This window comes from Zymoseptoria tritici, chromosome 1, assembly GCF_000219625.1.
Source record: "Zymoseptoria tritici IPO323 chromosome 1, whole genome shotgun sequence".
NCBI lineage: Eukaryota > Fungi > Ascomycota > Dothideomycetes > Mycosphaerellales > Mycosphaerellaceae > Zymoseptoria > Zymoseptoria tritici.
This window is the reverse complement of record NC_018218.1, coordinates 2,028,944-2,043,235: the sequence shown is the minus strand read 5'-3', so window position 1 is coordinate 2,043,235 and position 14,292 is coordinate 2,028,944. Positions and strand designations below refer to the sequence as shown.

At 55.3% G+C, this 14,292-nt stretch overlaps 5 protein-coding genes across 5 annotated transcripts; 2 read left to right on the top strand and 3 right to left on the bottom strand.

The window, feature by feature from the left end:
• Positions 1-888: 888 nt before the first annotated feature.
• On the top strand, positions 889-1,813 carry MYCGRDRAFT_32980 (uncharacterized protein; the record flags this gene model as incomplete). The annotated part of the gene is made up of 4 exons (XM_003857460.1): positions 889-981; positions 1,038-1,272; positions 1,330-1,412; positions 1,481-1,813. 4 exons carry the CDS (start codon positions 889-891, stop codon positions 1,811-1,813), a joined length of 744 nt encoding a protein of 247 aa, XP_003857508.1.
• A 1,806-nt stretch (positions 1,814-3,619) lies between these two features.
• Positions 3,620-5,509, bottom strand: MYCGRDRAFT_89145 (uncharacterized protein; the record flags this gene model as incomplete). The annotated part of the gene is made up of 4 exons (XM_003856096.1): positions 3,620-3,989; positions 4,039-4,208; positions 4,267-4,901; positions 5,476-5,509. 4 exons carry the CDS (start codon positions 5,507-5,509, stop codon positions 3,620-3,622), a joined length of 1,209 nt encoding a protein of 402 aa, XP_003856144.1.
• A 1,418-nt stretch (positions 5,510-6,927) lies between these two features.
• On the top strand, positions 6,928-11,701 carry MYCGRDRAFT_89144 (uncharacterized protein; the record flags this gene model as incomplete). The annotated part of the gene is made up of 3 exons (XM_003857461.1): positions 6,928-10,518; positions 10,572-11,565; positions 11,619-11,701. The coding sequence occupies 3 exons, from the start codon at positions 6,928-6,930 to the stop codon at positions 11,699-11,701; spliced, it is 4,668 nt and encodes a 1,555-aa protein (XP_003857509.1).
• Positions 11,702-12,259: 558 nt separating this feature from the next.
• MYCGRDRAFT_102256 (uncharacterized protein) lies at positions 12,260-12,845 on the bottom strand (the record flags this gene model as incomplete). Its single annotated transcript, XM_003856095.1, has 1 exon — positions 12,260-12,845. One exon carries the CDS (start codon positions 12,736-12,738, stop codon positions 12,571-12,573), a length of 168 nt encoding a protein of 55 aa, XP_003856143.1.
• A 94-nt stretch (positions 12,846-12,939) lies between these two features.
• MYCGRDRAFT_98367 (uncharacterized protein) lies at positions 12,940-13,748 on the bottom strand (the record flags this gene model as incomplete). Its single annotated transcript, XM_003856094.1, has 2 exons — positions 12,940-13,625; positions 13,679-13,748. Coding segments are annotated over 2 exons (726 nt in total), but the record flags the coding sequence as incomplete, so codon positions are not given.
• Positions 13,749-14,292: the final 544 nt, after the last annotated feature.

Sequence of the window (14,292 nt, the reverse complement as noted above, 5' to 3'; positions counted from 1 at the left end):
GGACCATAGCGCAGCAGGGCTTGGAAGAGTTCCTACAGAGACCCGCCACTGCATACTTGCAGCTGCCGATCCAACCCCCAGCTCAAGGTCGGGGCAATGCGCCAATACCTCCAGACGCAAAGCTTGCTCGGTTTGCGCGAGCCGTCAGGATCCTCGGACTGGACAGTGTGCCTGGAGCTGAGGCAATGGACAGATCGGTATTGGATGGAAAGAGCAAGACGTCGCGGAGTGTGGAAGATGTCGGCGCGGTGTGTCCACGCCTGGTTACCTTCTGCAAATTTGCGGACGATGATTACGGCAGGTTGATGTGGGTATTCGATTGCCCTATGAGCAACACATTGGACGGTGAAAGAGAGCTCCCGGGCGAAGGTGATTGGATGTGGGCAGTTGTGAAGGACTAGAGACGCATGGCTGAGCAGTCAGCGAAAGAAGAGCTGGCGATAACGCAACTCCGCCTTACATATGGGCGACGCGGATACTGGTCGAAAAGGGGAAGGAGTGAAGCGAGGGTGTCCACCGCTCCTGCAGCGTATGAATTCACCGAAAACGCTCGTAGCTACCTTCCTTTCCCGCTGGACAGAGCTCGAAAACCAAAAGGAAGGCAGCCTCGAAGAAGACTTTCGGAGTGGTCACCTACAAAACAGCACTGCTCTTGTAAGTCAACACTGACTAGCTGTGGCAAGCACCTCCATCCAAACCAAATCAACTACATTGCTAAGGCGTAGATCATCAACATTTCCACATTCATCTCCGCCCATCATGCGCATGCTTATCGGTATCCTTGTTGCCTATCTGGCTGTGCTCGGCTTCGCTATACAACGATGCGCTGCACCAGCTCCACCTCCCGAACTCGCGAAGAACATGACAGACCGAACCGCCGAGAGAGGCATGTTGAAGAACTTCACTATCGATACGTACATCCATGTGATTACCACGCAGGCCAAGAAGAACAGATACCCAAAAGCCATCGTAGAGCAACAGGTAACGAGAGCATCGCCGCTCGACTCAGCGTGTCCAGCCTTGCTGACCGACGCCAGATGAAAATCATGAATAAAAAGTTCGCTCCCTACAGCTTCCAATTCCGCACAAATGACATCAACTACACTGTCAGCGACCGCTGGGCCACTTTCGACGGCATCAAAAAGCACAGCGCAAAGGCCGATCCCGTGTTGGCGCAAGTGGAAGAGGAGTTCAAAACAATGTTACACAAGGGGAACTACTCAACTCTGAACATCTACGTCTTGAGCGACATGGAATGGGCCTATGGAAGTGGTACGTGCCTTCTTCTCCAGCTCTCTTGCCATTGAGTCTAACGAGTCGTCGAACCAGCCGCAGTTCCGCTCGTGAATCCGACCCCTATGGAAGTCATCGCAGACGGTATCATGCTCTCGGCTAAGACGATGCCAGGCGGAGTATGTACCCCAACAACGTCGCCCTGGCCACTTCACTCTGCATACCATTCTAAAATTTCTTTCAGGAGGCGGTCAACAAGTATGGAGTGTACAACCTCGGCTACACTGCGATTCACGAAACCGGCCACTGGCTCGGTCTGAACCACGTCTTCTCCGAAGACCGGACGGGGTCCTCAGTACCGTTCTGCGGTGACAGCGGCGATGATGTCGATGACACGCCGGCCCAGATCACCCCGACCCGGGGTTGTCCGAAAAAGAAGGACAGCTGCCCTCAGCAGCCTGGCAAGGACTCGATCCATAATTACATGGATTACAGCGCAGATTCGTGCATGACGGAGTTTACGTGGGGCCAGAAGATGAAGATGGAACAGTCGTTTGCGGAGTACCGGAGGGGCAGGTAGATTTTCGAAGCGTGGGAGTATGGTGTTGTTGGTGGAGTCACTCACGACAGTTCGTAAAGTATAAGATCACTGTCCTTTGAAGTGTCTGCGGATCCCGAAGAATGTCATTCAAGCTCCTCACTGCTTTGGTAGGTACGGTAGAGAAGTAAAAGTGAGAAGTGGAAAGAAGCTGGAGTGAGGAGGCTTGCGCGGTCCTTCCCCCAAATCTTTCCATCCTGCTCTCCATCCATCGCGACGACCAGCAGCGCACGAGACTTTGCTACGCTAACCTCGAGACATCTACATGCTCACGTCGCGGAACACCGACGACCTCTACTCGCTCCACTCTGGCATCGACGAGCGTTTCTCACTTGATCAATCGTCACCGCGCCTCCCACATTCCCCAACCTTGCCCTTCATCGCCCTCACCCTTCGACCAGCTATTCCGCACACCGGGAATACACACCTCGCACACCAGACATGTCTTCACCAGAGAGGTCTTCCTCACCATACGTACCTCCCACGCCAGTGGTCGAGCAAGCTTGGGCGCTACCTGTCGACATCGCCACGCTAGGTGGGCATTTGTCAGCCTACATCACCTTACGCCCGGCCATCGAGACTCTTCGCCTCTGTAACCGATTTGGGTCCAGTGAAAAGGCCATCACGACACTTCCTCCCGAGTTGCTTGAGCAGGTGGAGCAGCACCTTCTTGAAGATGAGAGCGAACGAGAGCGCAAAGCATGGGCTCAGGAACAGAGATGTGCCGAGGGAGACTGCCACAAATACGATCACATCGATGATCCCAGTCCGCGCGAAAGGCATCAAGTGTACCACGATATGCAGGAAGCCGGTGATTTCGAGTACTCCGAAGAAGATCGGCTGTGCGAGACTCAAGGGCGACGAAACTTCACTCATTCGCAGGAACATATTGCAAGACAAGGTGTTAAAGTTAAGGAGCGCTTGCAGGAGCTCAAAGAGCACGGCCCGCGTGATGTACTCCACAGTTACATCTGTGAGTTTCGCGACGCTTGCCATAGCTCGCAGAAGGCATGGAAGCGTCGAACGGCTCGCGCTGCTCATCGGAGCAGTAACGGACTCCTCGGGACAACCATGTCAAAGGTGCTGCTGAAGGACTTCGGGCTCCAGATACGGATCATACATGGTCTGTGGACCTTCGATCAACCGGGGGACAATGATTGGCAGAGACACACGACCGCGTATCTATTGCTACCCTTGGACGAAGGCTCATCTCAGGTTCGAGGCAATGCGCCAGTACCTACTTATCAGCAGCTTGCGAGGTTCGGGCGAGCGGTTAGAATGCTTGCTCTGAACGTTGTGACGGGACCGGCAGCGATGGACGAGACAAAGGAGTATCGTTTTCCGATCAGAGACAGACACGATACAATGACTGTCCCGAAGGATATCAGCATCGAGCAGCAGCCACGCGTGGTGACATTCTCGGAATTTGCAGACCACTGCATGCATCCCTACGTATGGGCATGGTACTACCGTCCAGATCCTGACTTCCATTGGATGGACTTTGAGGATACGGACTGGATGTGGGCTGTAGTGAATAATTAAGAGGCCCAATTCGGAGGAGATCTCAAAGGGAGGAGTAGGTGGCGGAAAGGCAGGCGCAGGATACTGTCGTCGATTGATAGGAGTACTTTAGCGACAGCCACGAAAGTTCATGAATCAAAACACATGCGTCCTTCGTCCCTCATCATGGCTCTGAGACATGAATGTATCTGGGACCTGGGACAGGTAAGGTCGCTTATACAGAGACTGATCACAAACAGTTCACATCAGGACGGAGAGAAAGTCTCATCAATTGCAATCCCTCTTCCTCGCCTCGGGCCACACCTCCTTCACAAACTCCTCGATATCCTTGACAAACGTTTCCGGCTTCTCCATTGCAGCAAAATGTCCTCCACTCTCATGTTCCCGATACCACACCAAGTTCCCCGTTTCCGCGACCCATTTCCTCGGTACAGGCGCCAATTCCTGCGGGTGGCAAGGGTAGCCTAGCGGCTTTTGGATGTAGTACTGTAGATCGTTGTGGAAGAGTGTCGGGTTCGCGCCAAAGAATTGACGGTAGGGGTAGATGGCTCGCGGGAAGGACTGGGTAAACCAGTAGAGAGTCACGGAGTCGAGGATCTCGGTGGTGGACGGGGAGGTGTCGGACCATGGGAGGAATCTGGCATCGTAGTATAGTGAGTAAGAAAAGAGGAGAGGTAATGGCTTACTTCTCGCCTACCCAGGCCAACAAGGAGATTGGCGACGCGGACAATACCAGTCCGATCGTCGACGGTCGAGTGCCATGTTCCCTCGCATAAGCATTTCCCAGCGTGTCGAAATTGCCATACCTCTCCATGCCCTTCTTCTCCTTGTCCGTCAGTCCTTCCAATTCGCCCTGCTGTCCGATGCACAAGTGCAAATGCACCGCTTTGCACTCCGGACACTTGATGCCCAACTGCGCGGGAGATGAATGATCCGATGTCGCCTCCTTGAGAAACGTAGCCGTTCCCGAAACCCAGGCCGACCATCAGTTTGTTCATTAGAAGAGCCATGCCTTCGGTGGTGAAGTCTCGATCGAGAGGCGGGCCAGAAGAGTATCCGTAGCCCGGGAGAGAGGGCACAATGACGTGAAAGGGAAGGGTTTCGGGTGTGTGTACCTCGATTTCAGGACGTCCAGCGCGCCGAGAAATTCCAGAAAGCTGCCCGGCCAGTCGTGGAGAAGGAGGAGAGGAGCGGCATCCGATTTTGTTGGAGAACAAGGCGATGAAGTGGATGTCGAACACAAAGCCGGTTCCGTGACCGTCCTCATTCTTGTCCACGATCGGAACGGTGAAGTTGGGGTGGCTGTTGATCCGCGCTTCGGTCTTCCGCCAATCGTAGGAGGATGCCCATTCTTGTTGGGCGTCGCTAAGCCATTGGCGAGAGATGCCAAAGTGGATGAAGTACGTCGGCGGTTTGGTTCTCGTAGGTTTTGGGTCCAATTTTGGAGTGTCTGAGGAGTTGCTGGAAGTCGGAAAGGTCCTCGTCGGAGACTTGGGCTTTGAAAGGTTGAGGTTTGAGGGCTTGGGAGGAAAGCTCGGCGAAGGACATTCTGGTGAGATGTTGAGTAGTGTTGTTGTGTCAGCTAGTTTGGCTACAATAGATTGTCGAGTGAACTTTGTGGTCAGGCTATATGACTTCAATGAATGTGCGGAGTACTGTAACAATCCCAGCTGGAATTATGCGAGTCCAAAATCCAACTGCGTTCCGTGAAGACGAGCTGGACTTCTTGGGGAGGACGTCGTTACTGTCACCTTGTAGTATGACATAGCGGCAGGAGAGGGGAGCTGGAGCTTCATCAGTTCAGCAGCTTTTCCTTCTACCCGACCCATTGGGTGCCACTGCGAGAGCTCTTAGCTTGATCTTGTATGCGACAGTCAGGACACAAAAGTCCAAGTGCAGCATAAAAGTATGCGTTGATACGCCTCAGACGGACTATCAACGTCTGCAAGGGCGCCTTGAGCAGTAGCTGGATTTTTCCATACTTCCGCAGAGTTGGGAAATGCAGATCACGCAGTGCGATCTCGATGAAAGCACAAGACGGCCCACTCTGCGAAGCCAATATATCGAGTCTCACGGTGTCCGTCGAGAGCCTGACATTTCTCCAGAAGAGGCACAGGCCGCACGTGGCTGACAAGTTAGGCGTGAGACATGGCGCATGTTTGTCTCAGAAACAACCTGGAGAAAGCGGGCTGTCCGATGGAGGCTGATTGTTATAGTTTGCCTCGCGTACAGTCTGTGCCTGGTTGCTGCGCGAGAAGCTCGATGGCAGGATTTGGTGATGAGCTTTGTGGGCATGCTTGAAGAGCTCGCCGTCTCAACGCATCCGGAGAATGTTTTCTTTCGCGCGAGCGACGGGAGCCCTTTCGTGCGCTCGTTCCATTGTGGTCGCTTTGGGCCACGGCATTCGAGAGCTCTCCATCAGCACAAATCAGCTGATAGGCACAGCAGGATGGGACGCGATGTCTTCATCAGCTTCGGCAGTCACAGCAAACGACGGGAGGAGAAGTCCAAGTCCAGGCCTCCACTTTCAGGGGATCTTGCAAATCGGGTCAACCCAACCCTAAGGTAACATCCCAGCAGCACATCATTCCGCTAAGGTAGGTAATGCGCAAAAGGAGAATGTGGGGAGCTGCGGTACCCCTGCATCTAGAAACAGGTGTGAGGGACAGCTTCAATCGAATCTTGTGCGACGGGTTTGGAGAATTCCTTAACGATGAATGATATTTATTGAGATGTGCCTTCGTGACTTCCAGGTCGCCAGGTACATTACCCGATCGTGGTATACCTTATGCGGTGCCCAAAATCTGGGTGTCTTGAAGAGGACGCAGCAGCTCTTGTCAGTTCTCAACGGTCAAAACGGTATTTGTGATTGGCGGGGTTGGTGAGGCGATTGATGAGAGAATCATGAGATCGTGCTAGTGGCTACTCAGATTGTCCAAGGCTTAGGTTCATTCTTCTCACAATCGTCGCTGATGAAGGGAACGGTAGGTAGAGGTGCGTAGAGTAGCAGGACTGGTCTGGTCATGCAAGACATTGTGCAGCTTTCGGCGAACAGTACCTTACCGTACCGACTATGCTCACTCGTACCATCCTTTCGAAGCGACACCTCGGGAACCATTGTCCACACAACATCCTCTGCGAAAGACGTACAACTCGCAAGCGTGCTGATCGACCATGCGTCCTCCACTCGGATTATAGTGCGTGTTGATGCTTTGCACGATCCGGTGGTCGTAGGAAAAGAACGGCGCGTGGGCGGAGTTGTCCCTTTTACGAGTAATGGGCCAAGGTAGCTTCCTAATAAAGGTATGCTTCTCGAAGTTTACTCGCAAATCGTAGGGGATGGGTCCTGGTCGTCAATCGTTCCTTCTCAAATGCAAGTCTGTTGAAACAACGTCGTCGTCGGAGCTTTGTGTTACTTCACTTTACACAGTACAGCATAGCATATCGGAGACACTCTACCATCCGATCGAGCGGTGCAATTGGCCTTTTCGTCCTAGCGAGAGCCGGCCAACGGTCGTTGGCCCCCCAGCCGCTCTCGCCCTAAAAGACCCCATCGCATTCAGGCCTCCCCAATAATGGCCGTCGTCCAGCACATCCAATACCAGCCTCCGCTGAACAACGAAGCACAACCGCCACGCACCCCTCTCTGGACCGACTTTCCCATTCCACGATCCGCGAACGGAGGTTCTTCACGCCACGATGCGAGCGACGTGAGCCACGACCCATCACCCACCATGCCGCGCAAACAGAGCGGTTCCTCGGTCGCTTCGAGCAAGAGCAACTCCCGGTGGGCGGAAAATGCACCGAGTAATCCGGCCAATGTCCATCCAGCGCCGGCATATGTTGCCGGGTTCGGAGCATCACAGGTGGTCAGCGATGCGAAGCGACATTTCAGCGAAGACGAGGAGGATGATGTGCCGGCAACGAGCACGTCCAAGATTGGCCGAGGAGAGATGGAATTCTCGGCCGCCGCATTGACCTTGATCAATGCGTTTCTGGATAACCTGCTCTTTTCCATACTTTCTCATGCAAAGTCGACGACTCTGACAGCACTGCGGCCGGCGGTGGTGGAGGTGCTCAAGTCGCGGCTGGCGAGTGAGGCCATTGCCAGCGCCGAAGAGGAACTGCAAGAACTGCTCGCGGGAGGCGATGAGGAGGAGACGGAGATGAATATGCGGCAATCCAAGTCGGAGCATAGTCGAACATGGGACACGGAGCTGGTGTGGAAGCGAACCCGGCTGCGGGTCATGGTGTACATCCGATTAGGCGAGATGGAGGACGACGACGAGGAGCGTTATGTGCGCGAAGATGCCCTCTTCGCCGGCAGCGACCGCCGGTTTTCTCAGTCCACGGGTCTGGTATCGTGGGCGGCGGCCATTTTCCTGACCTCAGTGGTGGAATACGTGGCCGAGCAGGTGTTGAAGGCGGCTGGCCACGCCGCAGCGTTGCGAGCCCGACGGCAATCCCGACACATGCGCACATCCCTGCATCCTGTATCGCACCCCGGCAATGTCACATCGGCACCGGGCGGCGAGACGACGGTCGAGGATTTCGACATGGAAAAGGTCGCACTGAACTCGACGCTCGGACGACTCTGGCGCACGTGGCGCAAGGCCGCCCGCCTCAATGCCTCGAGTGCGCCCACCATCACTACCGATACCTCCGCCGCCGCCGCTCCTCTTGGTAGTGCTGCTGCCGTGACCGCTCCCACCACCGCCGAGCTCACCCCTCCGATCAGTCCCGCCCCGTCTCTCCCTCCACAAACCCCGGTCCCCAACTTCTCGCACCGCTCCAGTCGCGAGCTCCATTCGATGGAGGGCGCTTCGGCTCTCGTTGTCCCACGGGCAAGCTCCGGCGTGACAGGCGACTTTGTATCAGCTGTGGAGGACTCCCGCAGAGCTTCGGCCATCAGCGCGGCGACAAGGGATACACAAGACATGTCGGACGCTCAAACTGAAGATGAAGATGTCGATGACGACGCCAGCGAGATCCCCGAAGTCGAAGACGAACATCCCGAACACGTTATAGCCTCGAATATACCTCTACCATTGCCGGAGAACGACAAGCGCGACATTGACGAGATTGAGATACCAGGTCTTGCGAGAGACCCTGATGCTGGACCGGAGATCGAGCAAACGACACCGAGGCAATTTCGTAAACGACGCGGTAGCTGGTCTGGTGGTTTCGCGCCTCTGGAACGCAATGTTGTGGCAGTCACGGACGCCGACGTGGTAAACAACAATGAAGAGACGAGTAGTTCGAGAGTGGCTGTTGCAGAGGACGACGCTCGCTCGGTGACCTACTCAGTGACCAACTCAGTGCTGGCGCAAGAGACAGAGATGGCACAGAATTCCAGGGTGGGTCAGGACAGACATTTATCCCGAGACTCCGAGGCGAGGGCACAGGCAGTCTCCAGGATGAGCACACACACTGAAGCGGCGACGATAGCGCGTACAGAAGAGCTGTCAGATCCCGAGTCGATTCAACACACAGATTCTACACCAGAGCCGAAGCTGCCCGAAAATACAAGAACAAGCCAGGACGATACCATTGCGCAGCCCACAAATGCGGCTCGAGAAGCGGAAGAGTCCGAGGCGCTGGATCAGGATTTTCTAAAAACGCCCACCCAAGCACAGTTTCAGCCTCGAGCGCAGCCAGAGAAGGTCCAGAAGCCAGTCAAGCCAGTTCTGCAACGGATGCGGTCATCGTCAGTACCGACTTCCAGCAGGTCGGCCGCTATGGATGAACTGGTGCTTGCAATGCCGGGAGCATTCCTTCCGGACGAGGTCGAAGTTGTTGAAGACGCTCGGGATCAGCAGAAGCTCAATGCCGATGAGATGGCGGTTTACAAAAGAAGGTCGCTCGCTGCGAAGTCGACCTCTGACGAGGCATCGCTGAGATACTTGTATCGGAATGAGGTCGTGGGGGTACCCGCTCAGAAGCTTGAGAAAGAGGACACACAAGGCGAGTCTTTGGTCGAACCAGCTGAGCAGGAGAAGGCCCAGAAAGCAGAGACTCGGGAGGAGCTTTTGGAGGAATCGGCGGAGCAGGTGAGGCCTGAGAAAGAGCAAACCCAAATCGATTCACCGGTAGAACCAGCCGAGAAGGAGAAGCTCGAGAAAGAGAGCGCCAACAAGGGTATAATTGGTGGTGCTGTTGCGGCCGCTTCAGCTGTTGCTGCTGGTGCTGTGGCTCTTGTCGCAGGAACAACCTCTGGCGAGAAGACATCCGATACCGACGGGTCGAAGACCGTCAAGGACAACGAGCAAGCTTGGGAAGCTTTATTCGCCAAGGTCAAACGTCAGGATGGCACGTCTAGACCGGTCTCTCCAATGGCCAAGAATGCGAACGATGGCGAGGATGGTTCCAAGGATGGCCGTATCATGATGTCCAGAAGGGTCTCGATGAGTCCACCGCCGACTCCCATCACCTTGGTGCGTAACCAGTCGCACACACCATCATCGACACACACACCGTCCGGCAGCAAAGATAGCTTCGCGCTCGACGACGGTACCCCCATGCAGAAACCAATCGCTAAACCACGACACTTGTCGACCGACCTTCCTGATGCAGAGCGGGAGGGCGTGGGTGGTATTGGAGTCGCGAGGACGTCGGACAGTGCGGTCGCAACGCCGCGCGATGAGACTGTCGTGGAGTTTCCGGTAAGGGGAGATAGTTTGACGTCGCGCAGGAGTCGCATTGTCCTTGCTTCGGATGCCCCTTCGCTAATCCGTCGGGAGAGCCACTTAAACGAGGCGCAAGTCAGTACGACGACGCCTGAGGACTTCTTGCACAAGCGTGCGCTTGCGACACGATCCCAACTGGATATGCAACAGCCAACTCCCGCGGTGGAGTCCGTTGTCGGCGCCAATGGCCCTCGAGTGCAGGTTCCGACTGAACAGCCGACGCCCTTCAAAGTCTCTCCGATCTCGCCGAATGCCGATTCGTCGTCCCCGATGAGAAAGTCTCCTTACGTCGATGCCGCTGATGGGGCCATTCAAAAGAAGCCCAGCATGCAGAATCTGTCATCGTTGAAGAAGAAGGAAAGTGGCCCATATCCCCTCACCAGCGCCAACATCAAGGGACCAGAGGACTTTGAGATGTTTGTGCAAGGTGGCGACACCGTCAAGTACACGCTGACTCCAGAGAACGTCAGGGATGGCCCAGTGAGTTTGATTGAAGACGACTTTCCGACATGTCGATACTAATTCATCTACAGTCCTCAGTCGCTGCAGTCCCATACCCGAGATTAGTCAAGACCATCTCGGCGGCAGAGCAACCCGAAGAAACCCAAGAAGACTCTCGCACTGGACGCAGTCAAAAGAGCAAGCATGCGACCGCAGCTAGTCAGGTCTCAGCGGGTGATGCGTCCGAATATTCCCGCACAAGCAAAGACACGAAACGGCGATCCATCAGCCGACCTGTCGCCAGAAATACAAGCGTACACAGAAAAAGTGGTTTGATGGCTCGTGAACCGCAGGTCGTGACTGAGTCCACGAGAGACTTTGCCGATTGGATTCGTTCGACTGGACCTTCGAAAGAGCCAGAAATCGTGCCCATCCTTGCCAGCAACATGTCGACGACGTCGCTCTTGAATCGTGCAAGCACGGGCAATTCTAGCACTCAGCGTTCGACATCTCCGGGTGGGGCCTCATTGAGAAGTCTCAATCGATCCGTCAAGCGAATCTCAGGCGCACCTCCTATGCCACCCATGCCGGCAGAGAGGTCTCAATCAAGACCGAATCTGCAGCCGAGATCTGCAGTCTCGACATCAGATGGAAGTGCTGAACTGATTGACTTCATCCGCAGTGGTCCCAATGGCACGAACATCACCGAGGAGAACCGCGCTCGCCACATCTCCCGCAGTTTGGCGCCGTTTAGAACCACCTTGGATTCCGAGCAGATGAATGACTGGGGCGACAGTTTGGTGCCAAACTCCGATCGTAAGCTCGGCGATAGCAGCTCCTCATACACCAACGGCGGACAAAGCTCCTTCAACTCAAAATCCGCCCTTATTGGAGGCAGCAACGCCAACCAGATCCAACATCCCGCCCACAGTGGACAACCTCAAACCCTCAGCAGTGGCAGCCCACCCATCATCACCAAGAAGCGCGTCCGCAACAAGGACCCCTACGCCATCGACTTTGACGACCTGATGGACGACGACGATGACGACGCTCTGCTCACCGCTCTCCCTACCAAACCCGCCAAACGTCCGGAAGAGTCCCTTATCGAATTCCTCCGCAACACCGAACCGGACGTGCAGGCCGCAAATCGCCGTGCCTCCAACTCGATTGGCACTCCGCCATCATCTCCACCACTACGCAACCCTCTCCGCAAGCCCTCTAATCAAGCCCTCCCCACTCTCAACAGCTTCGACGCCGACGCGGGCACTTCCGGTCGTCGTCCATCTGCCACACCCTCCACCACGGCACCCATCCCCGCCCGCTTCGCCACGACCACTCCGAAAACCGGAACAGCCAGCGTCCCCGTCGGCTCAACAAATAAATCCCGCCCAGGTCTCGAAGCCCGCGCAAACGGCAGCGCGACAGGCACGGGAACAGGCGATCTAGCCGACTTCCTCCGCTCCTCAGGTCCAATCGGAGCCAAACCGATACGAGCGACGAGCTCGTCTGCTATGCCGGCGGGGTATGTGCGAGCGCCGAAGGCGACACCTCTGGCTCCGGCGAAGAAGTCGGGTGGGTTGAGAGTCTTCTTTTCGGGGTTATTTGGCGGGTCGTCGTCGAGCAAGAGTTCAATGGAGGCGCAGGCCGGAACCGGGTTGATTGCGGGGAGGCAGTATGTTGCGTAATTGCGTTTTTCCTTTCGTTTTTGGTTTGCTTGATGCTGGAATGGCGGAGAACAGGGGCACTGGCGTTTTTGGAATGGATGTGATTTGGACGCAGCTCGATTTGGATAATGTGTTCCAGACACGATTGACTTTTGCCGAGCAAGAGTTGGAGATGAAGCTATGCGAGGCATGTGGGAAGACGTTTTCATTTCTGTCAGGATTGGATAGAACTGGCTTTTGGGTTGTCTATATCGACCGCATAGGAGTTCGAAGATTTGTGCAGCTGTAAGATTTTGTGAATGAGATACCACATCTTGGATGGCGCCTTCGTTCTTCTGTTCAAAGCTCACGTCATCTGTGACCTGATGATTCCGTCCTATAGTACACCATGTGGCCGGCCATTTCCAACACACGCTGCCCTCAACGTCTACCAACTATACCACTGCCTCTGCAGCTGCACCGGCCGATCTGGCAGATGCTTCCACACATTCCTCGTCACGGCCTTCTTCCTCTTCTCCTCCCTCTCCTCGAATTCTCGCACGCGCGTCGCCTCCTCCTTCAGCACCAAACTCAAACTCGTCCAGGGTGTCCGCATGATGAACACCCTTCCTCTCGCACGATAGTCGGGGAGTTTACCGTAAGGCCCTCGTCCAACCCACGCTTGGTCGATATAGATGGCGCTGGGGTCGGAGATTTTATGCCGTTTGCCGTCTTTGAGTTGGATTTCGAGAGATTTATCGTCCTTCGCAGGGTTTGCTTCATCTGTTGCGGACTTTGACGCTCCCACGAGTCCGAGACCCATTCCTCGCATCACGACGGCTTCGTCGCGGGCTTTTTCCAGTTGCTCCAACACCTCGATCGCGACTTTCTTCTTGCTGAATCGCATCTGCACAATCGCATCGTCGAGAGTCTTGCCCGCGATCTGTCTCGCCACCATCCCCAATTTCTTCACGGATGTCTTCAAATTGTGACTTTTCGACAAGTGCTCCCTCTCCGTCCGCTTCAGGAACAACGCTTTGTTCAACCTCCCTCCCTTGCGGAGACTCCGAACCACCATCTTCTTCTCCCACTTCTCCCTCGCCGCGGGATTGGGATCGAGGAGTCTGGCCATGATTTCCGAGTTTCGTCGAATTCCGCCGACTTTCATCACGCCGGGTTCCTCCTCGCCTTCGGCACCTTCGGCATCTTCTGCGTCTTTCTGTTCCTGAGCCCGGCGTTCGTCTTCAAAGATGGAGCTGGCTGCGATGTCACCGCTTTGAGGCGTGAGGCCGCCGGCGGGGAGGGAGGGTCTTTTGCCTGCGGCTGCGTCTCCGGGGTTTTTGCGTTTCCATTCTTCGAGAATAGGATTTGGTTTATCGGAAGAGGTAGAATCGGCGCGACGGGGTTGTGATGAGGAGAGGGTGCGTCGGAGGGCGGCGTCTATGGGTATTCGAGTTCGATGGGCCAATGTGGTGGTTGATATAGGAGGATTGCAGGAGAGACCTGTGGCGTGTTAGATTTGGCTTTGTTGATGGCATTCATGGTAATGCACGAACATAATGAAGCTAGACGCCTCGAGGGCGCCGATAGACTCATGGTCGTTGTGTGGATGCGGCGATGCAGATGTGCTCGTCGTCTCGACGTTCGCATCCAAATTGACGGTCGGTCTCGAGATGCCTCGCGGCGGTAGCGGCGGGCCGCCCCGTGCTCCGAGGTATAACCGGGCAGTCAACGGACGATCCGAAGGTCGAGATGGAGGTCTGGATGCTTCCATCCTATGCGGCTGTGAAGATAACGTGAGGAGCGTCTTCATGCGAAGACATGCTATGAGTTGTTGAAAGATGTCGTATGTCTGTATTGAGAGCCATCTGTCTCATATCCTTCGGCGCCGCTTCCGCTGGAGATCCGGAGTCTCTTGGCTTCACGCCTGGCACGAAGCCGGCGCTGAACACCAATAGTTCTATTTATTTGCTGTAGATCTTGCCGCCAGTTGCGTCCGGCCGCTCCTCTGCCTGGTCATCGCGTTGTCGACGTGTACTTCGTACTTTGTACCTCTGTCAGAAATCCCGCTCCCTCCTGCCCATCCGCCCCAACTCAAGTCATTTCGGCCTGCTGTCGATTTGCGACCTGGATCATCCTCGCAGTCTGTGGCGGATAAAGGGGATGTCGC